The 25492-nt window shown below is 37.4% G+C and overlaps 1 protein-coding gene across 2 annotated transcripts in view; it reads left to right on the forward strand.

The window, feature by feature from the left end:
- CD2AP (CD2 associated protein) overlaps positions 1–25492 on the forward strand; it is a 153003-nt gene that overhangs the window by 4313 nt on the left and 123198 nt on the right. For both annotated transcript variants that reach the window (XM_003897700.5, XM_021937354.2), the window contains one exon: positions 21779–21939. In XM_003897700.5, the coding sequence (XP_003897749.1) occupies positions 21779–21939 (161 nt within the window). Of the gene's footprint in view, positions 1–21778; positions 21940–25492 lie in introns of those variants that run through there.

Here is a 25492-nt window from a genome sequence, read left to right on the forward strand (position 1 = left end):
GTATCAGGATTTACTTCAATTAAACTACTCCAGAGCATGAAAAAAGAATATTAGGAAATTTTTGTTTCAAAGTTGAATCACTGGCAAATGTAGTAATTCTTTTCCTTATTTAAGTACTCATCAGATTTTTTTTTGAGGTTTCAAAATTTGAGTAGTTTAAATTTTGTAAAATCACATTAAGGCTGAAAATTCACATTTATAATATTTCATAGTTTCCTGTAGACATGAGCTGGAAGTTTGCTTTGTACATTTTTTTTTTTTTTTTTTTTTTGAGATAGAGTCTTGCTCTGTCGCCCAGGCTGGAGTGCAGTGGCGCGATCTTGGCTCACTGCAACCTCTGCCTCCTGGGTTCAAGCAAGTCTGCCTCAGCTTCCCGAGTAGCTGGGACTAGAGGCGTGTACCACCACGCCTGGTTAATTTTTTGTGTTTTTAGTAGAGATGGGTTTCACCGTGTCGGCCAGGATGGTCTGGATCTCCTGACCTCGTGATCTGCCCGCCTCAGCCTCCCAAAGTACTGGGATTATAGGTGTGAGCCACCATGCCCAGCATGTACCTTTCTGATTGAGGGATTTGCAAACTAAAATGACATCATATTAACTAAAATCTAATTTTTAAGACATTTAAAATAAATAGTTATAAAACCCAAAGTGCTACATTTTTGTTTATTCATAATCCAGATCTGTCAGAGAATCTTCCTCTGTCAGAGATTATCATTCCCTGTTGTTAAATATATTTTGAATGATAAAAATGCTTACTTTAATGTATATAAAAATTGTCATTGTGTCAAGGGCTTGCAGCTAGGTAGAGAAAAAAGTATAATGATTTTTCATTTGGGTGAGAATTGGGTGGAGCTGCAGACCTGTTTCTTGGGTAAACTGATGAAGCAAGTTGTGAAAGATCTGAAAGGTTTCAGATTTTACATTCAGAAAAGAAAGAGCAAATAAAAACTAGTAAGATGTGATTGAAATTTAGGTAAATTGGATAATCGTTATGATGGAGCTGTTACTGCTTAGTTGTACATGCGCTATCTGACTGCTATTCAGATTTAACACAAGCAGGATTCAGGGACCAAATTATCTCAGCAGTCAGGCAGTAAGTCTTTCTAGTTGGGGGAGGGGCAGAGCACTAGTTTGGGAAGTCTGAATGGAAGTCTATATGTGCCTACAGTCAGCTTGTCAGCATCAGGGATATGTTTGGCAAAGTGCAGTGTGTACATGTATGTTTGGGAGTGGAATGGTGGCTGGTACCAGGCGCTAGGTAGAGATTCAGACTGGCATCCTGGGGGAAAAGGGAGGAAATGGGGTCTGGCATTAGGCCTTGAAAACCTAGTCACAGGGAAACAAAATGAGACAGGGTCCGGATTTCTTATTGGAGAAGTACAAGGTGGGTATTTGTAGGAACAAAAGTGAGCTTAGTTATTGGAATTATTTAGGATGAACCAAGAGGTAATACAAGATAGTGATCCCCTAAGCTTATGTATTTTCTGTCCTGGGACTATATTAGTAGTCTACATTAGTAGCTAAATCCGTAAGTATGGTACTAATGGTCCAGAATTATTGGGGTAAAATGGGATCCTCTCTCAAACGCTGGAGGATATTCCCTGGGTATAGATTGCCACCCCCTCTGTTTATTTGGTCCCAGGGATTTGATGTGCCTGCTTTTTTTTTTTTTTTTTGCTCTGTCTCTTTTTCATCTAGGTTCCTTTTCCTTTCATACCCAATGTGAAGCAGATTAAAAAAACCTCAGCATATCTTTCTGTTTCAGAAACAAGTACACAATCCTTTAGGGTGTTAAGCAGTTGTAACTGTAAATATAATAATAAATGGCCACATAAGGCACAAAAAACTTGAAAGTATTAGTAATTATGAGTCTCTTGGTTTCACTGAAATGGTGGTTGGCTATTAGAAAGACCTTTTCTGTTGTTGCTTTTTAAATTTTGTTTTGATAGTGTATACCTGTCTTTGGCAATACTCCCTCACACTCCTCCCTGCTTTTTTTTTTTTTTTTTTTTGACTTACGTTAGGTAGATATTTAGACAGTAGCTCACAGTAGAGACATTTATTATGTCTCTTAAACAGATAAAATTTTACTAGGACTTCACTAACCCGAGACTATGCTGTACTCATTTTTGAATCATAACCTTGGTTTTAACCACAAGTGAAGTAGGCATTTTCCTTCTGGGCTCCTAAATGTTTTCTTCTTTGGACTAAACTTGATATTACCTCTTTTTTTTTTTTTTTTTTTTTTTTTGTTATGTTTTGGTTTTTGTTTCTGAAGGTCTCAGGTTCCTAGATGTTCTACACTCTTCCTGACCATTTTCATTGAACCCTATTTGATTTACTGAAAGCATATTTACTAATTGTTTGCACTTAAAGGTGCTTTTACCCTAGAAGAAACACTGCTTTTAAAAAAATTCACTATTCTAAATTGATAATGGCTTAAGATGTTGTTCCAGTGTCAGGTATTGTTACGGATTTTTTCTTTCCTAGAACCTGTCCTTTCCAGTGGCTCCAGTAGACTTGTATTTTATAATCTTTCAGATACTATGTAGCTGGTTAAACTTCCCATCATGATCTTGTTCAGTTTCTCAACTCATTTGCAAAACAGAGGTGACTAGCATGGGAGCCTGGATTCCAGTATCTGTTTTAGTACCTTATTAGTGCCACTTAGGTTAGGTTCTTTTTGATGATTCAGCGTCTGGATAATTCCAAGGGTGTGACTGTGTAATCATTAGGGGTTTCTAGTAGAATGCAATCATGAGCCCCTTAGGAACGTTTTGGTCAATAATAAACCACGTATTGGGTGGTGGTCCCCTAAGATTATAATGAAGCTGAAAAATTCCTCTTCTCTAGTGAGTTGTAGCCATCCCACTATAGTAGTGCAGCGCATTACTCACTGTGTTTGTGATGATGCTGGTGTCAACAAACCCGCACTACCAGTTGTCTAAAAGTATAGCACATACATACATTTATATATGGTACATATATTGACAATAAATGGCTGTGTTACTGACTTATATATTTACTATACTATGTTTTTTAATTGTTATTTTAGAGAGTACATCTTCTACTTATTAAAAGAAGTTAACTGTAAAACATCCTCAGGCAGGTCCTTCAGGGGGTGTTCCAGAAAAAGGCATTGTTATTGTAGGTGATGACAGCACTATGCACGTTTTTTACCAGTGGGGTGAAACATGGAGGCGGAAGACAGTGATATTGATGATCCTGATCTTTGCAGGCCTAGGCTAATGTGTGTTTGTGTCTTATAACAAAAAAGATTAAAACGGAAAGAATTTTTAAATGGAAAAAAGCTTATAGAATATGGATATAAAGAAAGAAAATATTTTTGTACAACTATACAATGTGTTGGTGTTATAAATATTATTACAAAAAAGTAAGAAAGATTATAAAGTAAAAAACAGTAAGCTAAGGTTAATTTTGAAAGAAAATTAGAAAGAAAGAAATAAAAAAAGTGTAGTTAGCTTTAGTGTATAGTGTTTATAAAATCTGTAGTAGTGTATACTAATGTCGTAGGCCTTCACGTTTGCTCACCAATCACTGACTCACCCAGTGCCACTTCCAGTCCTGTAATCTCTATTCATGGTAGGTGCACCCTATGTAGGTGTACCATTTTTATTACTTATACTGTATTTTTACTATACCTTTTTATGTTTAAATATACAGATACTTACCATTGTGTTACAGTTGCCTACAGTATTGAGTACAATAGCATGCTGTACAGGTTTGTAGCCTAGGAGCAATAGGCTATCCCCTATAGCTTAGGCGGGTAGTGGGCTGTACTGTACCATCTAGGTTTAAGTACACTCTGTGATGTTCACACATGGACCAAATCGCCTTATGACACATTTCCCAGGATACATCCCCTTTGTTAAGTGATGCATAACTTCACTTTTAAGTGTGGTGATAGTTACAGTTAACACCAATATTAAGAAAAAGGGCCTGTCACAATGGCACATCATCAAGCAAAGAAGCTGCTGATGAGAGATTAATCAAGAAGTATTTTCCTTAATGTGAGGAATGTGATTAATGTCATGTTAAATGCTTGGGGATTTAGGATAAATAAAAGTTTTGGTGCCTTAAGTAGTTTACAAGTGTTAAGGATTGGGCATATTATTAGAATCACATGTTTTTTTTTTAAACTTCTCACAACCCCTGGGTTCTGACATAAATGCTTCTGCCTCTCCCTCCCTCCAGTTTTTGATGAATGTCATGAATGTGTTGGGATGGCTTATGTGATAGGAGTAAGACAACATAATAACAATGAAAGTTAATATGTGAATCCATTAGACAAATAAATGAGAGTATAGGGTCAATGTCAGAAATGTTAGAATGTAATAGGAGAAGTATATGGAATATTAGAATATAGACTCCTGCACTGAAGGAAATGGGATTTGTTCATCGCTCATTAGTTTGACCAGTGATGATATACTGAGTACTGGCAGTAGCTAAGGTATTTTTTCCTCCACTTCTGGCAAAGAGTCTTTAGAATGAAGCATGCCTTCTCTTGAGCTGATCCTTTGAGATGTGTACTTTTACCTGAAATATTAAAACTGTCTTATCCTTCTTACTGTCCTGTCAGTGTTCCCAGTACTAAAGAGGCTGGGTATTTACCTAACATCTAGACTGACTTTAAAAGTGTCATTCCTGGAGTATTTATCACGATTATTGTAATAATCAAGTGCCAAAGTTTTTTGGATTGTAAATATAGAAGTTCATATACTGTATTTGTAAAATTGAGACTGCATAGTCTTGGTTAGAGTGTTTTTAGGAGACATTTAAAGTTGGTCTTTCAAATGTGTATACTGTTCTCTAGGGGTTTTCTCATTCTTTGTGTTAGAAACAACTTTCGGTTTATTTAGAAGTATGTTCTCCTAAGATCCAAGTTTTGCCTTAAACTTTAATTAAAATTCCTGTTGTGCTGTAGCAGGTTGCAGTCTGGTGAGTATTTTGCCTGACTGTTTTGGTGTGTGTGTGTGGGCATTTGTGCACAACCATTTAAGAGGAATTCATTTTTACTTACCTACTAATTTGGCCATTCTTATCAAACACATTTTAGGAAGCAGATCAAAACAATTTGTTTAATGATGAAAATAAATTTGTTAAATTTTCAGATTGAGTGTCAAATGGAAATAAACGGCTGTATTTCAAATCTCAATGTAACCCTTTTTCTCACAAATTATTCTAAATTCCTAGATTATATGCTACAAAATGCAGTTGAACTTATGCTTAGAACTTCATAGTTTAAAACTTAAATAAAAACTTCTTTGTTATTCTCTTAGGGTGTAAATGACCTTTCTTGATCTGAGGTCATTGATGCTGGAGACTGTATCACTTATTTTAGTGTACTTACAAAATTTAACACTTGTATTGACTGGCAGAAAATTGGGAGCCTGCTATGTATCCACTAAGTCTGATTCAATAATACTTTAATTTGGAGTAATTGGGTAGAGAGGGCCAACCTAACAAATGATACAAAATTTAAATATATTGAAATATGTCCACCTAAAACAGACTAATAGGATGTTGCCTAATGAAATTACTGTTTCAAGATCATGGATGAGATCTAACTTTTTTTTAGAAATAAACTCTTTAATCCTTTCTGTATGGCTCAGTGAAGCTCTTAAATCCCTTTAATAGAGAATCAGTAATCAGGGATGTTAAGAATCTTGTCAGGTGAATCTACTGATTGCCTACTCCGTGCATATAAATAAAGGGAAAGTTTGGCAGAGAGAGACATTTCTGTATGGGTCTCCAATTTAACTTGTTAAACACATTTAGACATAAAGGCTTAATTTTTAGTTTAAAGAGTTCTTTCAAAATAACTTAATGTTTGAACTATAAAATGATAAAATCTTTAAGGTAGGTGTTGTGAAGCAAGTATACATATATATTCTTTGAGACATACTGGGTTAAGTTACATATATGTAATTTTAAATTTTCTAGTAGCCACACTTAAAAAGGAACAGATGAAATTAATTTTAATAATATTTTGAATGTATGTTGGGTTAAAGAAAGTACATTATTTCATAATGTATTCAGTATAAAAAGTTATTAATGAGATAGCTTACCTTTTTTCTTATATATGAAAGAAATCTTGAAATCTGATGTATATTTTACATTTATATAACATTTCAGTTTGGACTAGCCACGTTTCAAGTGCTCAATATTTTTTGATTATGAGAATTTACTGAGGCAGGAGGATTGCTTGAGACCAGGGGTTTGAGACCAGCATGGGCAACAAAGCAAGACTCCATCTCTACAAAAAAAAAAAAAAAAAAAAAAAAGAGATAGCTGGCTGTGGTGGCATGCACCTGTAGTCCCAGCTAGTTGGGAGGCTGAGGTGGGAGCATTACTTGAGCCTGGAAGTTTGAGGCTACAGTGAGCCATGGTTGTGCCATTGCACTCCAGCCTATGCAACTGAGTGAGACTTTGTTTCTTAAAAAATAATGAAGAGTTTAGATTTTTGTTTTCTGTATGTGTTTATTTTGGGTGGATGCTTGGAACCATGGAGAGACTCAAATGATTACTTCTGAATTTTTAATGATTCTTACTGCTATTGTTCTTACAGGTTCTTGTAGTTGTCTATATAACTTAATTATGTTTTAAAAATCTTTAGTTTGGTCCTCAGGTAGTGAGTTATCTCGATTGTTTAGTCAGCTACAGATTGAACTTCTTTTTTCTTTCTTTTTTGAGACGGAGTCTCGCTCTGTCGCCCGGCCTGGAGTGCAGTGGCCGGATCTCAGCTCACTGCAAGCTCCGCCTCCCGGGTTCACGCCATTCTCCTGGCTCAGCCTCCAGAGTAGCTGGGACTACAGGCGCCCGCCCCCTCGCCCGGCTAGTTTTTTGTATTTTTTAGTAGAGACGGGGTTTCACCGTGTTAGCCAGGAAGGTCTTGATCTCCTGACCTCGTGATTCGCCCGTCTCGGCCTCCCAAAGTGCTGGGATTACAGGCTTGAGCGATCGCGCCCGGCCTGCTCTTCTTTTTTCTACTCTTCCCTGCTTTTCATTACTGTACTCAACTAGTTTTTTTTTTTTTTTTTTGAGACGAAGTCTTGCTCTTGTCCCCTAGGCTGGAGTGCAATGGCATGATCTCGGCTCACTGCAACCTCCGCCTACTGGGTTCAAGCGATTCTCTTGCCTCAGCCTCCCGAATAGCTGGGATTACAGGCACCTGCCACCATGCCCGGCTAATTTTTGTATTTTTTTTTTTTTCAGTAGAGATGGGGTTTCACCAGGTTGGCCGGGCTGGTTTCGAACTCCTGACCTCAGGTGATCCGCCCGCCTCGGCCTTCCAAAGTGCTGGGATTACAGGCGTGAGCCACTGTGCCCGGCTGCACTCGACTAGTTTTTTAAAAAATAGAAGTCTGTTTGGAAACTGAGGGAAATTCTTATATAGCAACTTCCTATTTTTTGGTAATTTTAAAATTCATTTTTAGTTGATACTTAATTATTAATGTTTAGGGAATTCTTACTATGCTAGGCTGAATGTACGGAGCATTCAGTTCCCCACAAGAACATGAGGTAAAACATTAGTCTTCCCATTCTTCAGGTTCAGGAAATGAGGTTAGAGGGATTGTTACTTGTCCAAGTCAGAGATAAGATGTGGAGGAGACAGAATCAAACTTTCATTGGTCTGATGTTAAAACTCGTTCTCTTAATTATATCTTAAAACATTTTGAGAAGCGGCCGGGCGCGGTGGCTCAAGCCTGTAATCCCAGCACTTTGGGAGGCCGAGACGGGCGGATCACGAGGTCAGGAGATCGAGACCATCCTGGCGAACACGGTGAAACCCCGTCTCTACTAAAAAAATACAAAAAAACTAGCCGGGCGCGGTGGCGGGCGCCTGTAGTCCCAGCTACTCCGGAGGCTGAGGCAGGAGAATGGCGGGAACCCGGGAGGCGGAGCTTGCAGTGAGCTGAGATCCGGCCACAGCACTCCAGCCTGGGTGACAGAGCAAGACTCCGTCTCAAAAAAAAAAAAAAAAAAAAAAAAAAACATTTTGAGAAGGAAGATTGTTGAGTTAAACAAAGCAAGTAATATGAATTGAAATGACTCTCGTAGTGTGCTTTAAAAAATGAAGAAATTTAAATATTTATCATCTAAAAACTGTAGGTTGGTATTCGTTTGTTTGAGTAACTATTTTCTCTAAAGAGACTTTTTTTTGGTTTGTTTTTTTAAGGAACAGGGTCTTGTTCTGTCGCCTAGGCTGGAGTATAGTGGTACTATCATAGTTCACTGCAACCTTGACCTCCTGGAGTCAAGTGATCCTTCCACCTTAGTCTCCTGAGTAGCTGGGACTAAGGCATGTGCCATCACGATGCCTGGCTAATTAAAAACAAAACAAAACAAAAACTGTAGATATAGGGTTGCCATATTGCCCAGGCTGGTCTTGAACTCTTGGGCTTCAAGCAGTCCTCTTACCTGGGCCTCCCTAAGTGCTGGGATTGCAGGCAGGAGCCACCATGCCTGGCCTCTTAAGAGACTTTTGACAAATTTTAACTGTAACACATTGGTCTTTTACTTACATACCCAAAAGTTTTCCTAGGGTTGTTTTTTGGTGAGTTCTATAAAACTTTATGATGGCAATTCATATGGTATTTTTTTTTTTGATCTGACTTGAAACATGCTTAAAAATAATTTCTAGTGTTTTTTTGAAGTTAATAGTGGGAATAAAGATGAGGAATGAGAATATTTAATTGAATTTTCCAACTTGTTTGCTCTTTAGATTTTTGTATGTTTTTTGTTTTTAAGATTTATTATTTTAGGACAAGTCGTTAATCACATGTACATGGTACTTTCTTTGTTTTTAGAATTGTCTCAAGTAATCAGTCTTCGAGATAGAAATCTTTTTTGTTTTTTAAACTTTAAGGTTTTTTTTGTGGATATCTGTCACTTATTCTAATTTAGTAACATTAGGAAGAATATAATACTGTGTAAAAATTTCCTTGTATCAAATTTCCTTCTCTTTTTCTCTTTGGATATGTGCTAAGAGTGCATTGTACTATGCAAACCTTTGTATGCTATTTGAAGTACAAAGAGGAAGGGTGGGTTTTGTGTGCAATTTGTTCACTATCTTAAGAATGACTAGATTTACTTATCTCTGTTGAAAAACATGTAAGAAATGCTGCTTATCAGTTCCGTATTTAACAAGCTTGAGAAAATACATGATGGAATTTCTAATATGTAATTAAAAGGACTTTAGGATGATATTGTCGTTTTTATTAGTAGTATTTTGACTAATGGATCTGGTACCTAACTTTAGAGGACTTAAATAAGGAAATGTTATTAATGACATTGAGAAATGCTAATCAGCTTTGCATTTCTCTATTTATGGTAAAGAATAAATATTTAGTTCTGGGAATAATTATGGTAAAGTCTTTTGGTTTGTGGTAAGAAATACTTAGCCCTGGGAATAAAAAGTAAATACATATATTTCTTTCTTCCTGATACATGTGTGCCTGGGTGTGAGTGTGTGTGTGTGTGATATATAAAATCAGGAAATAAGAGGTGGAACCGTTATTTTCATCATATTACTACTACTTTGAGAGTAAAGCTTGTAATTATTTTTTTACCTCATACTGAAATATATTTTTGTGTAATTTTTTATATTTTGTCATCTGCTGTAATAAAGGTTAATACTCAATAGTATACTATGATCAGTGGTATAATATAGGTAAGGTTAATTTGACAGACTCTGTTAGATGCCATTGTGATATTTATCTGTATTGTGTTGACAAGAATTAAAAGTAGTCAATGCCCATACAACTTATGCCTATTTGGAATTTGTGTAAGTTGTTTATTTTTTTGAAGTGATTTTTTATTATCAAAATAATGCATATTTATTAAAGCAGACTAGTAGAAAATCTTTTATAATATTGCCACCAATATTTTTGCAAGTAATAATTTAAAAAATTATGGATTTTAAGATTTTTAAGCTTGATTTTCAGATATCCTTTTTGTTTAAATACTGATTTTTTTTTTAAAGTTATTAACAGCTAGTAAATCCATTTAAAAAATGCCTAACCAGCACCCACAAGCAGAACCAACTTAAGCCAAACTTTTTTTTTAGTTAAGGATTAAGTTCTTAGAGTTTGCTGTACTTCATTTTAAGTAATGTACTTTACTTTCTTTTACCTGCTTTCAGTTGAGATTTCCTTTTTTTGGTTCTTATAAATGCTTTTAATTCATTTTCTTGTTTGTTGCAAGTATTTACTGCCTGTTTCCAGTTTAGTTACTTTGAAGCTTTGACCATTTTACTTTAAGTTTAGAAATTTCTCCTCTCTACACAGTTTTGTTACGAATTTCTATCATAATTCCTTCAAGCTGTTATGACAAAATACCTTAGACTACGTAATTTATGAACAACAGAAATGTATTGCTCACAGGCCGGAAAGTCCAGGATCTAGGCACTGACAAATTTGGTGTCTAGTGAGGAGAGTTCAAAGATGGTGCCTTCTTGGTACATGGAAGGCTGGGCTTGGGGGCTCACACCTGTAATCTTTTTTTTTTTTTTTGAGACAGGGTCTTGCTCTGTTGCCCAGGCTGGAGTGCAAATGTGTGATTGTAGCTCACTGCAACCTCGAATTCCTGGGTTCGAGGGATCCTCCCCCGTTAGGCTCCCAAGTAGCTAGGACTATAGGTGCTGCCCCACACACGTATTTTTGTTTTTTGTAGAGATAGCATCTTGCTATGTTACCCAGGCTGGCCTTGAAGTCCTGGCCGCAAGTTACTATTGTTCTAATGAATGTAAGGTCTGTAGAGATATTCCCTCTTTTATTCCTGATATTAGTAATTTGGGCCTTCTGTTTTTTCCTCTTGGTCATTCTAGAGATTTATTGATTTTATTGATGTTTTCAAATAATAGTTTTTGGTTGCATTATTTTTTCTCCATTTTTCTGCTTGAGCGTTTTATATGATTCCATTTTAGGTTCTCTTTTAACATTCAGTTATACTTAATTTTTATTTTTAGTGCTTGCCCTGGAGTTTGCAATATACATTTGTAAGTAGTGTTAAATTCAGCTTTAAATAACACTGCAACACTTCATGTGTAGTGCCGGTACCATAGGGTATTCCTTATTCCACTTGTCCCTTACGACATTCATTAATTTCACCTGTTCGTATGCTAAATCATGCAATACGTTGTTACTATTACGACTTTTAAGCAGTTATCTTTTAGATCGATTAAGAATAAAAAAATTATTTTGTTTTGTCTTCATTTATTCCTTCTATGCTCCTTCTTCATATTGATTTGAGTTTCTGACCTGTATAATTTTCGTTTTCTCTGAAGAACTTCTTTTAACATTTCTTCCGTGGCAGGTCTGCTGGCAGTGAATTCTTGTTTTTGTTTGAAAAAGTCTTTATTTCTCTTTCCCTTTAAAGGATAGTTTTACTTGATACAGATTTCTAGGTTGGTGTTTTTTTTTTTTTTTTTTTTTTCTCTTCTCCCAATGCTTTAAATATTTTATTCCATGCTTTCTTGCCTTCATGTTTTCTGATGAGAAGCCTGCTGTAATTCTTATCCTTGTACCTCAATAGATAGGGTGATATTTTGTGATGGCTTCTTTCAAGATTTTCTCTGCCTTTGATTTTCTTCCATTGAATGTGATACATCTAGGTGTAGATTTTTTTTGTTTGTATCCTAATTTTGTTCTCTTAGTTTTCCTGATGTGTGGTTTGGTGTACCTTACTATTTTTGGAAAATTCTCAGCCATTATTAGTTCATATATTTCTTCTGCTCTGTTTCCCATCTTCTTCTGGAATTCCAATTATGTGTGTTTGTACCTCTTGAAGTTTTTCACAGTTCTTGGATATTCTGTCCTGGGATTTTTTTTTTGTTTTTTTTGTTTTTTTTTTTTTTTGAGACGGAGTCTCGCTCTGTCCCCCAGGCTGGAGTGCAATGGCGCGATCTCCGCTCACTGCAAGCTCCGCCTCCTGGGATCCCGCCATTCTCCTGCCTCAGCCTCCTGAGTAGCTGGGACTACAGGCGCCCGCCATCGCGCCCGGCTAATTTTTTTTGTATTTTTAGTAGAGACGGGGTTTCACCATGTTAGCCAGGATGGTCTCGATCTCCTGACCTTGTGATCCGCCCGCCTCGGCCTCCCAAAGTGCTGGGATTACAGGTGTGAGCCACCGCGCCCGGCTTTTTTTGTTTTTTTATAATTCTTTTTCTCTTTGCATTTCAGTTTGGAAAATTTCTTTTGACCTCTCTTCAAGCTTACTGATTCTTTCCTTGACTATATATAGTCTACTGATGAATGTGTCAGTGTTATCGATTATTTGTTGTATTGTTTTTGATTTCCAGCTTTTCCTTCTGTTTCTTTTCTAGAGATTCTATGTGCTTACCATATCCATTTTTTCTTGCATGTTGTTTGCTTTTTATATCATCACCCTTAGCGTATTAATCATAGTTATTTTAAATTTCCTGCCAGATAACTAAAAAATAATGTGTTATATCTGAGTCTGGTTCAGATGCTTGCTTTGTCTCTTTAGACTTGCTTTTTCTTGCCTTCTTAGCATGACTTGAAATTTTTTGAAGGTTGGATATGTCCTATTAGGTAATAGGAACTGTGGTAGTTAAATCGTTAGTGTGAGGCTTTATATTTATCTGCCTAGGTGTTGGATTGTGTTTAATGTTTGCTCTAGCTGTAGGTGCCAGAGGGTTCACATTCCTGTAGTGTCTTTGTTTCTGTCTTCCTTGCTTTCTTTGGGTTTCCCTTAGAACTCTTTCTCAGATAGAATCTGCATCTTGCAGCTCTTTCAGCTGTAAATGCTGGAGCCTCATTGATGTGGTGGTAGCATGTGGGAGAGGGGAAATATACTATAATCTTAATTATTAAATTTCTGTTTTTTAGTAGATCGATGTCCTGGAGCTGTGGAGCGGACTAGAATCAGGGAAATTCCCGTTCCTAGGTGGTATGAAGCCCCTGACAGTCTTTCCCCTGGAGTGTAGGCCTTTGTTGCAGAGAATACTCAGGTTGTATTTCACAGTGATTACTTTTTTTTTCCTCCTTGCCAGAACTATAAGGCGATTTTTCTTGGCTCTTTACTGTTAGAATCTGGCAGTACCATAAAACCCACAAAAGTGTGGGGACTCCCCTATAGGACAGCATTCCCTTAGGAGTTTCCCACTTTCATGCTATTCCACAGTCAACCTCCAGCAAGTCATCAAAATTACCACTTAAGTGTTTGTACTGGATTGAATTTTTGTCCCGAAAAAAGGTATGTCTGAGTCTTAACCCTTCATACGTATAAATGTTACAAATGTACAAATAGTTGGCTAGGCATGGTGGCTCACGCCTGTTGTAATCTCAGTACTTTGGGAGGCCAAATGGGAGGATCACTTGAGCCCAGGAGTTTGAGACAAGTCTGGGCAATATAATGAGACTATGTCTCTACAGAAAAATTTCAAAAAATTAGCCAGGCATGTTGGTGCATCCCTATAGTCCCAGCTACTTAGGAGATTGAAGTGGGAGGATCACTTGAACCTGGGAGGTGGAGGTTACAGTGAACCGAAATTACTCTACTGCACTCCAGCCTGGGTGACAGAGTAAGACTTTGCATCAAAAAAAGAGAGAGAAATAGTCTTTTCAGATGTGATTAAGGATTCAGAGATGAAGAAATTCTTAATAAATTGAATGATTAGTGTCCTTGGAAAAGAGTAAGGAGAGGGTGAGATTTGAGATGGAGACATAACAGTGGAACGGTCATGTCAAGATGGAGGTAGAGGTTGGAATTATGTAAGCAAAGGAATGCTAAAAATTGCTGGCAGCCACCAGAAGCCAGATAGAGGCATGGAGTGATTCTTCAGAGTCTCTAGAAAGAACTAACCCTGCTGATACCTTGATTTTGCCCTCTCGCCTCCCGAAAGAGGAGAATAAATTTCTCTTCTTTCAAGCTACTCACTTTGTGGTGGTTTGTTAGAACTGCTCTAAGAGACTAATGGTGTTCCTGCTAATTTATGGCTCCAGCAGCTTCTACTCTAGGCAATAAATAGAGCTCATCCATGACTCTCTGGCTTTACCTGCTTCCTCTCCATATCTTTAGGTGGTAGTTTGCTCTGTGTCCTCAATTTTCTAATGGATCCGAGGAAATTAATTGATTTTTCAGTTGGTTTAGCCTTTTTCTTGTCAGGGTGGGAGTGTTAACTTTAAAGCCTTTTACTTGTTGGAGCTGAAACTGCCAGTCGAGTATTTTAAAAATTTGTTTGTTCTTTCTCCCCACGATTTTTGGCATTTTTATGCTTTTTCTGTTATTTTAGTGATCACTACATGCATTCTCAACTTATACAAATCTGATGTTAATAACTTTACTCTGTTATACCATACAAGGATCTTGGAACAGTTTTAACTCCCAACTTTGTTACTTTGTTATTTTAATCTTTCTGTATTTTTAATTTCCTATATGATGTTACCGTTTTTATTCATTCAATGTTTGTATACCTGTATACTTACTGTTTCTTTTGTTTTTGCTTTCCTTTCTGCATTGCTGATACTTCATATTGAATCTTTTTTCTTTCCTTTGCTCTTCTCAGAGAACATCCCTCAGAGTTTTCTTTTTGTGTAGCAAAGTCCCACTTCTGGTTTGTCCGAAGTGTCTTTATTTTTCCTTCTTTTTTTAGGGATATTTTCTCGGGTATAGAGAGTTTAAGATTTGTAGGTATTTTCTTTCCACACATTTAAAATACTAATCTGCCTTCTGGCTTCACCCATTAGTCTAAATGTTGCTTCTCTGATAACCTTTGTTTAAGATTTTCTTTCCTCTTTGTCTTTCACTTTTTGCAGTTTAATATTACAAACTTAATTGTGAATAAGTTTAAAAGAACAGGGGATTTAACCCTATTTACCGTATGGCATTTTCTCTAAGGGAAGTAAAATAGATTTTCTTTGACTCAATGAACTTCTTAATTATCACACATGTATGCAGTTATGTGGTGCTATAAACATTTTTGCTGTAATATTGAACAAACCACTTTAATATTTACTGCTTAAAAATCTTATCAAAGTAATTCTGCACATGATATACAAATACAAAAATTTTAAATGACTTAACAAACACTGTTTCCTTGCCTCATTGTTCTCTGCTCCTATTCTCATTCTCCATAGGGAAAACACTGTCTAAATCTATCTGTTTTAATGTTTTGGCTTTTGTATTTCTAAATAATTAGTTTCTGTTGTTGATTTTGGTTTATTTTTAACTTGAAAATATTTAGCTTATTTACAATCTCACGTTTTCTCTTTATCCGAACATAGTAAGGGTTTATACTTTTATTTCTTTTTCTAGCAACTAATAGAGTATTTGTGGACTTAGCACTTTGTATGATAATGATATTCATCCCTTTACTCTTTCCTTTACCAACCTCCCTCTTTCAGTTCTTTTTCAGAATTATTATCCTTTATAATATCAAGGCTGTTAACATTTATATTTTGTTCTACAGCCATAATTTGGTCCTTTTGTTTTGCTATACAATAATTGTCAAAGTTAAAATAATTGCTTCACATTATTATGACCATGTAGTGTTTTTTTTACTGTGAAGCCAAGTAGTACATATGATGATTATATTTTTCCTTTCTCCTTTTTTGTTTCTTTCCTTTTCCTTTTCTTTTTTGCTTTACTTCCTTTCCTTTTCTTCCTTTTTTTTCCCTTTCCCTTTTCCCTTTCACTTTCCTCGTTCCTTTTTTCCTTCCCTTTCCCTTCCCCATTGCCTTCCCTTTTTCCTTTCCTTTCTGTCCTTCCTGTCTTGCTCTGTTGCCCAAACTGGAGTGCAGTGATGTGGTCTCTGCTCATTGCACCCTCCACCTTCTGGGCTCAAGCCATTCTGTCACTCAAGCCATCCTCTCACTTCAGCTTCCCCGGTAACTGGGACTATAGGCACGTTATCACCACTCCTGACTACATTTTTTTTGGTATTTTTTTGTAGAGATGGGGGTTGCCATGTTGCCCAGGCTGGTCTTGAACTCCTGGGCTCAAGGGATCCACCCACCTCAACCTCCCAAAGTATTGGGATTACAGGTGTGAGCTGCAACTGCACCCGGCCAATTGCATTTTCAGCATTGTACAGTTCTTTGCCTTTCCAAAAGTTTCTAATCATCTTTAGTTTTTTTGTCCTTAACTGACTTTCCTGTCTCTCTGAGTTCCAGATTTATAAGGATAGCATACAATTTCAAAGTTTGTACCCCATGCTGCTTTTCTGTCAGATACTTCCTAAAACTTTGTGTCTCCTGTTTAGTATAGACTGTTTGTTCCTTAGATTTGTTGCACAGCTGCAAGTTTAGTGCTTATTTTATTCCGAAGTTGGTGCTACTATTTCTAGGATTTCATGTCTTCCTCTGTTTTGGTTCATATTTTAAGTTTGCTGGATAACATTATGTAATTTCATATGTGGGAGTTAATTTTCTTTATTGTTGAATGTGTGAAAATGTTATATCCTATGCTTGCCTGCTGATTTGGCAGAGTATACAATACTTCAATACTTCAGTGACTTTTAATTTTTCTTTTTCTAGAATCCAGTATTGCCAATGAGAAGTATTCCAAAATGATTCTTAATCTTTTGTAGATGAAATTTTTATTTCTTGTCAGAGAGCTTTCTAGGATCTGTTTATTGTTATTATGAAATTTCACTGAATATGAATATGTTTTAAAATTTGTTCATTTCATTGGATTCCCTCAGACCTGTTTCTGTTTGAAGATTGTTTTAGGATTATTTTCTTGTGTTATTTCATGGTTAATTCCCCATTTTTTTCTCTTTCTTGAATTTCTGTTAATTGGATGTTAGATTGATTGTGCCTTTTCCTTGTTTTCATCTTTTTCTTTGTGCCTTTGTTTTACCTGTTTTGGAACATTTTCTTGGATTTGTCTCCACCTCTTCAAAAAACAGTAAGATATTTTGTAAGACATAAACTGTAAAAACTTTTTTTTTTTTTTTTTTTTTTTTGAGACGGAGTCTCACTCTGTCGCCCAGGCTGGAGTGCAGTGGCCGGATCTCAGCTCACTGCAAGCTCCGCCTCCCGGGTTCACGCCATTCTCCGTCCTCAGCCTCCCGAGTAGCTGGGACTACAGACGCCCGCCACCTCGCCCGGCTAGTTTTTTGTATTTCTTAATAGAGACGGGGTTTCACCATGTTAGCCAGGATGGTCTCGATCTCCTGACCTCGTGATCCGCCTGTCTCGGCCTCCCAAAGTGCTGGGATTACAGGTTTCAGCCACCGCGCCCGGCCAACTGTAAAAACTTTAAAATTTTCTCACTTCTTAAAGCATTCTGTCCTTTTAGAAACTTTACATCTCTTGAGGATATACATTTGTGCGTGTATTTTAACTTTTTAATTTTGAAGTAATCACGAAGTTGTAGAAATGTTAGATGTATAGCACAAATAATTTTTTTCCTGACTGATATCTTTCATACAAGTATTTTAGTGTATTTTTTTTATAAACCAGGACCATATCACAATACAACCATAACATTTAAGAAATTAACATTAATTTGTAATCTGTATGGACTCATGGCTTATTTTATTCAGTGGGGTATATTCTTTTAATTTCATTATTTTGATGCTCAAAATGGCCTGATTTGGCCAGTAAGAACCCTTTTGATATCACTTCTGTGGGTCAGTTTGATACCATTTCATTTTTTTGACAACTTCCTTACTTTCTGGCACAACAAAATGTTCCAGGCTAATCTTATACTTTTCCTGCTTAGCCTTGGAATTGGCCATTTTCCTAAAGAGTCCTGATTCCTTTTAGTAGTAGGTGGTGTTTATGAAGTCTTGGCATTTGGTTTGCTCATCACCATTGGAATGTTGCTGGTTTCAGATCCATTCATTGGACAGAGCTAGGGTGTATGTGTATATGTGTGTGTGTTGATTATATGTGTATCTGTATATATGTACATGTATACATATATTTGTATCTGTTTATTTATCCATGTTATGTATTCAAAACTGTTAAGTTCATGCTGATACTGCTCATTACAATTCAATATCACAGGATTGAAAGTAGCTTTTTCCATATATGTTTGTAACTCCTTTCCCTGACATAGAGAAACTTAGCTTCCATTATCCTTGAAATATTTAAAATTTGATTAGTCTCCCTGCATGTAACCATTCTCCCATCTCTGTTGTTACTCCCCACCCTTGCTTACCCTTTCTCCAAGTAGTTTTTCAGTTTATGATGGGTCTTTCATGATCAACTATTGTCTGCTCGTAAGAGTAAATAATAAATGGATAAAAAGCTAATTGAGAACTCTGTTTATGTGGGTAGGAGTTAAGAGTTTTGTTGTTGTTGTTTTTGAGACAGAGTCTTGCTCTGTCTCAATGGCGTTACCTCGGCTCACTGCAGCCTCTGCCTCCCGGGTTCAAGCCATTCTTCTGCCTCAGCCTCCTGAGTTGCTGGGATTACAGGCTCCTGCCACTATACCTGGCTAATTTTTGTGTTTTTAGTAGAGACTGAGTTTCACCATATTGGCCAGGCTGGTCTCGAACTCCTGACCTCGGGTGATCTGCCCACCTCAGCCTCCCAAAGTGCTGGGATTGCAGGCCTGAGCCACTGCCCCTGCAGATGTTAAGAATTGGAATTAGCAAGTCAGGAACTGCCCATTGCTTTGGGGGCCTCTGAATTTCTCAGTATTCATTGCTCTGAGAAACCAGCATTCATCCATAATAGCTGTACTAGTTTCCCTAAACTATTTTTTATTTTTATTTTGTAGATTAACCCTTCAGTTTTTTGCTTTGGAAGGAAAATGCCATACTATTTAGCATTTTATCTCATTGAATTATTGTGGTTGATATAGAGATTGAGTAATTTCCCTTATTTTAGCCCTGCATGCATTTCATGTGAGCCTATGTTTTCTGAATTTCTGGTGTTTTTGAGGTCTACAGAGCAGTTTGGTATTTCATTTATAGCTCTCTTAAGTTCTCTAGGCTTCCTCTTCTTGGCTTTATCAGCTGTGCGTCCACTTTCAGACATTTGTTAACATTTCTTGCCGGGTCCCTTAAATCATGTTGGGATGTTTTCAGCTGCAAATAGAAATCCTGTCTAAAAAGTTAAGAAACTACTTCATGTAACGAATCTGAAGGTATTATAGTTAAAGGTGGTTAATCTAGCAGTTTGATGAATCCAGCAAAGATGCAGGTCATTTTCATCTTTTTTCTCTTCTATGTTAATCAGGTATCTGCTATTCTTCTCAAGTGGTTATAGCAATTGTGGGTATCAAATTGTCATTAAAGAACATCCAAAGTCTACAGGAGGCCATTCCTTCCTTGTTTTTTTTGAGATGGAGTCTCGCTCTGTCGCCCAAGCTGCTGTGCAGTGGCGCGATCTCGGCTCACAACCTCCGCCTTCCGGGTTCACGCCATTCTCCTGCCTCAGCCTCCTGATAGCTGAGACTACAGGCACCCGCCACCACACCCAGCTAATTTTTTATGTTTTTAGTAGAGATGGGATTTCACTGTGTTAGCCAGGTTGGTCTTGATCTCTTGACCTTGTGATCCGCCTGCCTCGGCCTCCTAAAGTGCTGGGATTACAGGCATGAGCCACCGAGTCCAGCCTGTATTTTGTTTTTAAAGTCAAGTAAAACCTTCCCAGAAGAAAGTTAGAATTCATTCATCTTGGCTGGGCATGGTTGCTCACGCCCGTAATCCTAGCACTTCGGGAGGGTGAGGTGGGAGGATCGCTTGAGCCCAGGATTTTGAGACCAGGCTGAGCAATATAAATATAGCCAGACACCCATCTCTATTAAAAAAATAAAAATGAAAAGAATTCATTCATCCCTTGCTTATTTGAAAACCATTCACTATGTATATTTAATTGTATGTGATTAAGGTTGCTATACGTAGACTATCTCTAGACCTTTGCCTCTTTGGAAATTAGATATGCTGGCACTTACTCAACTGTAGTTGGCATTTAAACACAAGATTTTTCAGCTGACCTGATTGTACTTAGTGTCTGAGCAGTACATACCTAGACTAGTGAATATGTAACCCGCTGGGGCTGAGAGAATCTTCGCCTGTAAAATACAGGGTCTCAAAATACTGAACAAAATTAAGGTTCTATGAAAAAGGAAGGAGGGGAATGGGCAATGTGTGGGAATGGCTCTTGGTTTAACAAACGACAGTGTCTGACCATACTCACTTTCCTTTTTTTTTTTTGGTGTTTGTGGTTGTGATTGTTGTGGTGGTTGGTGTGTGTGTGTGTATTTTCTTTTTAATCAGTCTTGTAGAGGAAGAAAAGATGAATGGGGATATGGCTAGTCTGCCATCTTGAGCAGGAAAGCTGTTAATGCTTTTTAAAAATTGAACCTTTTAAAATACTAAAAATACGCTTACGTGATCCTGTAATCTAAAATCCTGCTATTAAAAGAGGTAAATTAAATATATATTAATCTTCACTTTAGAGTTTGTTTTCTGTTTTTACATACAGTAGTAACACAAACTTAGTAGTTTACAACTATATGTATTTATTAGCTAATAGTTTCTGTGGTTTAAGAGTCTGGGCATGGCCAGCTGGGTCCTCTTCTAGGTTGCACTGAAGATGTTGGCCAGGGTTGGGTTCACATTTGGGGCTCTACTGGGGAAGGGTCTGCTTCCAAGCTCATGTGTTCGTTCGTATCATTCATTTACTTTTGGGTTGTGGGAGTAAGGGCCTCAGTTTCCTGATGTCAGTCAGAGACCTCCTTAAGTTGCTTGCTTGTGGCCCTCTCTGTAGATTAGCTTACAGCATAGCAGCTTGTGTCTTGAAAGCCAGCAAGGGAAAAAGTCTCCTATTAAGATATGCGTTACAGCCTTAGGTAATTACATACAAATCATTGTCTTTGTCATCATCTTTTTTTTTGAGTCTGTTGCCCAGGCTAGGCTCACTGATGCCTCAACCTCCTGGGGTCAAGCAGTGCTCCCAAGTAGCTGGGACTACAGGCGCACACTACCATGTCTGGCTAGTTTTTGCATTTTTGTAGAGACGGGGTTTTGTTGTGTTGCCCAGGCTGGTCTCGAACTACTGAGTTTTTTTTTGTTTTTTTCTTGAGACTGAGTCTCGCTCTTGTCGCCAGCCTGGAGCGCAGTGGCGCGTTCTCGGCTCACTGCAACTTCTGCCTCCCAGGTTCAAGCGATTCTTCTACTTCAGCCTCCTGAGTAGCTCGGATAACAGGTGCCCACCACCACACCTGGCTAATTTTTGTATTTTTAGTAGAGACGGGATTTCACCAGGTTGGCCAGGATGGTCTCCATCTCTTGACCCTGTGATCCACCCGCCTCAACCTCCCAAAGTTCTGGGATTACAGGTGTGACCCACTGCACCCGGCCCGAACTCCTGAGTTTAAGTGATCTGTCTGCCTCGACCTCCCAAAGTGCTGGGATTACAGGTGCCTGCTGTCATATTCTGTTGGTTAGAGGTCAATCACAGGTCACATTGGCAGTCAAAGAGAGAGAATTACATCAGGACATGAATACGAGGAATGGGGATCATGGAGACCACCTCAGACTGTGTCTGCTACAAAGGATATGCATTGATTGTAAGAGTGTCTGATGGCATGAATTATGCATTATTTTTCTCTTGAGGCTCCCACTTAATAGCTGTATTGTACTCTATACTAAGGTATTCAAGAAATTTGCTGATGTAGCCAAATATTTAAAGTAATTGAAACAAGCCTTGCTGATGTCTTTGTGGTATTAGATATTGTTGCTAAATAGATTCCATAGTTATAAGTTTATTAATATAGTTTATAGTATTTTGTGAATTAGATTTTAGACATTTCGTTTTTCCCCCCTTTTTTAGTTGACTATATTGTGGAGTATGACTATGATGCTGTACATGACGATGAATTAACTATTCGAGTTGGAGAAATCATCAGGAATGTGAAAAAACTACAGGAGGAAGGATGGCTAGAAGGAGAACTAAATGGGAGAAGAGGAATGTTCCCTGATAATTTTGTTAAGGTAAGTATTTTCAGTTAAATTTCTAGCTGTTGCTTCATAAGATTTAATCTTTAAATGTTAAGAAGTGGAAATACTTTTAAAATTAAAATGTTTTAGGTAAATGTTTTCTTTGTAACATTTGAGAAAATACAGTCCAAGTACCTTTATAATGGATATCATTGTTGCTCTGTGTCCTAGTGGATAGTAATCCTCTATGTATATGTTTGTGTATATATGCTTGTATATGGTTGTGTGTATCTACCTGGTTACTGATTGTTTTAAAATAAATAATAGCTTTCATTTGGGTGGCACTTAGTAATTTATAAAGCAGGCTTGCTGTATATTCTCATTTCAGCCTGTAGTATTCTTACGAAATAGTTATGACAGATAGTAGCCCCATTTTAAATATCTGGGTTTTTAGATTGAGAGGTTAAGTGATTTTGTCTACTGTTGGTTAGCTAAGACAGCAGACTTTGAACTGAAGTCTGGGACAGTTACCTCACTGGTCTTCTCATTGTTTTTTGTTGCTTTTCTGACAACAAAATGCATTTGGTTATACTTTTTGTATTTCAGCATTGTAGCAGTTATCAGCCAAACTGTCTTCTTCAACTACTACCAAACATTCATTTTTTAGTAAATATTCTAGTCACTTCTGCCAGAAAACAATCTTTAGGACTCTTATCAATTACAAACTTATAAAATTCTCAGTAGTTTAGAAAGAAAAAAAAGAGTAAAGAGTATCTGTATATTTACGTATCAGTTATAATTGTCTTGTTTTCTATGTATTAGTTTTCTTTCTTTCTTCCTTTTTTTTTTTTTTTACAAAAGAAAGATTTATTGGACTTACAGTTCCACATAGCTAGGAAGGCCTCACAATCATGGTGGAAGGCATGGAGGAACCAGTCACATCGTACGTGGATGGTTGCAGGCAATGAGAGAGCTATTTTGTGCAGGGAAACTCCTCCTTACGGAACTATCCGATCTTGTGAGACTTATTCATTACCATGAGAACAGCATAGGAAAGACCTGCCTCTGTGATTCAGTTACCTCCCACTGGGTCCCTCACACAACATGTGGAAATTCAAGATGAGATTTGGTGGGGAAATAGCCAAACTATATCAGATGGTCTCACAAAGATTTCTTAAAATTGTAGTCATAGCATGATTTTGATGATTCAATTCAAATTTTTTTTTTTTTTAAATTTAAGTTCTAGGGTACATGTGTACAACATGCAGGTTTGTTACATATGTATACATGTGCCATGTAGGTGTGCTACACCCATTAACTCATCATTTACATTAGGCATATCTCCTAATGCTATCCCTCCCCTCTACCCCCTCCCCACAATAGGACCCAGTGTGTGATGCTCCCTTTCCTGTGTCCAAATGATCTCATTGTTCAGTTCCCACCTATGAGTGAGAACATGCGGTATTTGGTTTTCTGTTCTTGCGATAGTTTGCTGAGAATGATGGTTTCCAGCTGCATCCATGTCCCTACAAAGGACACGAACTCATCCTTTTTTATGGCTGCATAGTATTCCATGGTGTATATGTGCCACATTTTCTTAATCCAGTCTGCCACTGATGGACATTTGGGTTGATTCCAAGTCTTTGCTATTGTGAATAGTGCCGCAATAAACATACGTGTGCATGTGTCTTTATAGCAGCATGACTTATAATCCTTTGGGTATATCCCCAGTAATGGGATGGCTGGGTGAAATGGTATTTCTAGTTCTAGATCCTTGAGGAATCGCCACACTGTTTTCCACAATGGTTGAACTAGTTTACAGTCCCACCAACAGTGTAAAAGTGTTCCTATTTCTCCACATCCTCTCCAGCACCTGTTGTTCCCTGATTTTTTTAATGATTGCCATTCTAACTGGTGTGAGATGGTGTGGTTTTGATTGGCATTTCTCTAATGGCCAGTGATGATGAGCATTTTTTCATGTGTCTGTTGGCTGTATGAATATCTTCTTTTGAGAAATGTCTGTTCATATCCTTTGCCCACTTTTTGATGGGTTTTTTTTTTTCTTGTAAATTTGATTGAGTTCTTTATAGGTTCTGGATATTAGCCCTTTGTCAGATGAGTAGATTGCAAAAATTTTCTCCCATTGTGTAGGTTGCCTGTTCACTCTGATGGTAGTTTCTTTTGCTGTGCAGAAGCTCTTTAGTTTAATTAGATCCCATTTGTCAATTTGGGCTTTTGTTGCTGTTGCTTTTGGTGTTTTAGACATGAAGTCCTTGCCCATGCCTATGTCCTGAATGGTATTACCTAGGTTTTCTTCTAGGGTTTTTATGGTTTTAGGTCTAACATTTAAGTCTCTAATCTGTCTTGAATTAATTTTCGTATAAGGAGTAAGGAAAGGATCCAGTTTCAGCTTTCTACTTATGGCTAGCCAATTTTCCCAGCACCATTTATTAAATAGGGAATCCTTTCCCCATTTCTTGTTTTTGTCAGGTTTGTCAAAGATCAGATGGCTGAAGATGTGTGGTATTATTTCTGAGGGCTCTGTTCTGTTCCATTGGTCTATATCTCTGTTTTGGTACCAGTACCATGCTGTTTTGGTTACTGTAGCCTTGTAGTATAGTTTGAAGTCAGGTAGCGTGATGCCTCCAGCTTTGTTCTTTTAGCTTAGGATTGTCTTGGCAATGTGGGGTCTTTTTTGGTTCCATATGAACTTTAAAGCAGTTTTTTCCAATTCTGTGAAGAAAGTCATTGGTAGCTTAATGGGGATGGCGTTGAACCTATAAACTACCTTGGGCAGTATGGCGATTTTCACAGTATGATTCTTCCTATCCATGAGCATGGTGTGTTCTTCCATTTGTTTGTGTCCTCTTTTATTTCACTGAGCAGTGGTTTGTAGTTCTCCTTGAAGAGGTCCTTTACATCCCTTGTAAGTTGGATTCCTAGGTATTTTATTCTCTTGGAAGCTATTGTGAATGGGAGTTCATTCATGATTTGGCTCTCTGTTTGTCTGTTACTGGTGTATAAGAATGCTTGTGATTTTTGCACATTGATTTTGTATCCTGAGACTTTGCTGAAATTGCTTATCAGCTTAAGGAGATTTTGGGCTGAGACAATGGGGTTTTCTAAATATACAATCATGTCATCTGCAAACAGGGACAATTTGACGACTTCTTTTCCTAACTGAATACCGTTTATTTCTTTGTCTTGCCTGATTGCCCTAGCCAGAGCTTCCAACACTGTGTTGAATAGGAGTGGTGAGAGAGGGCATCCCTGTCTTGTGCCAGTTTTCAAAGGGAATGCTTCCAGTTTTTGCCCATTCAGTATGATATTGGCTGTGGGTTTGTCATAAATAGTTCTTATTATTTTGAGATAGGTTCCATCAATACCGAATTTATTGAGCGTTTTTAGCATGAAGGGCTGTTGAATTTTGTCAAAGGCCTTTTCTGCATCTATTGAGATAATTATGTGGTTTTTGTTTTTGATTCTGTTTATATGCTGGATTATGTTTATTGATTTGCATATGTTGAACCAGCCTTGCATCCCAGGGATGAAGCCCACTTGATCATGGTGGATAAGCTTTTTGATGTGCTGCTGGATTCGGTTTGCC

This window comes from Papio anubis, chromosome 6 (assembly GCF_008728515.1).
Source record: "Papio anubis isolate 15944 chromosome 6, Panubis1.0, whole genome shotgun sequence".
NCBI lineage: Eukaryota > Metazoa > Chordata > Mammalia > Primates > Cercopithecidae > Papio > Papio anubis.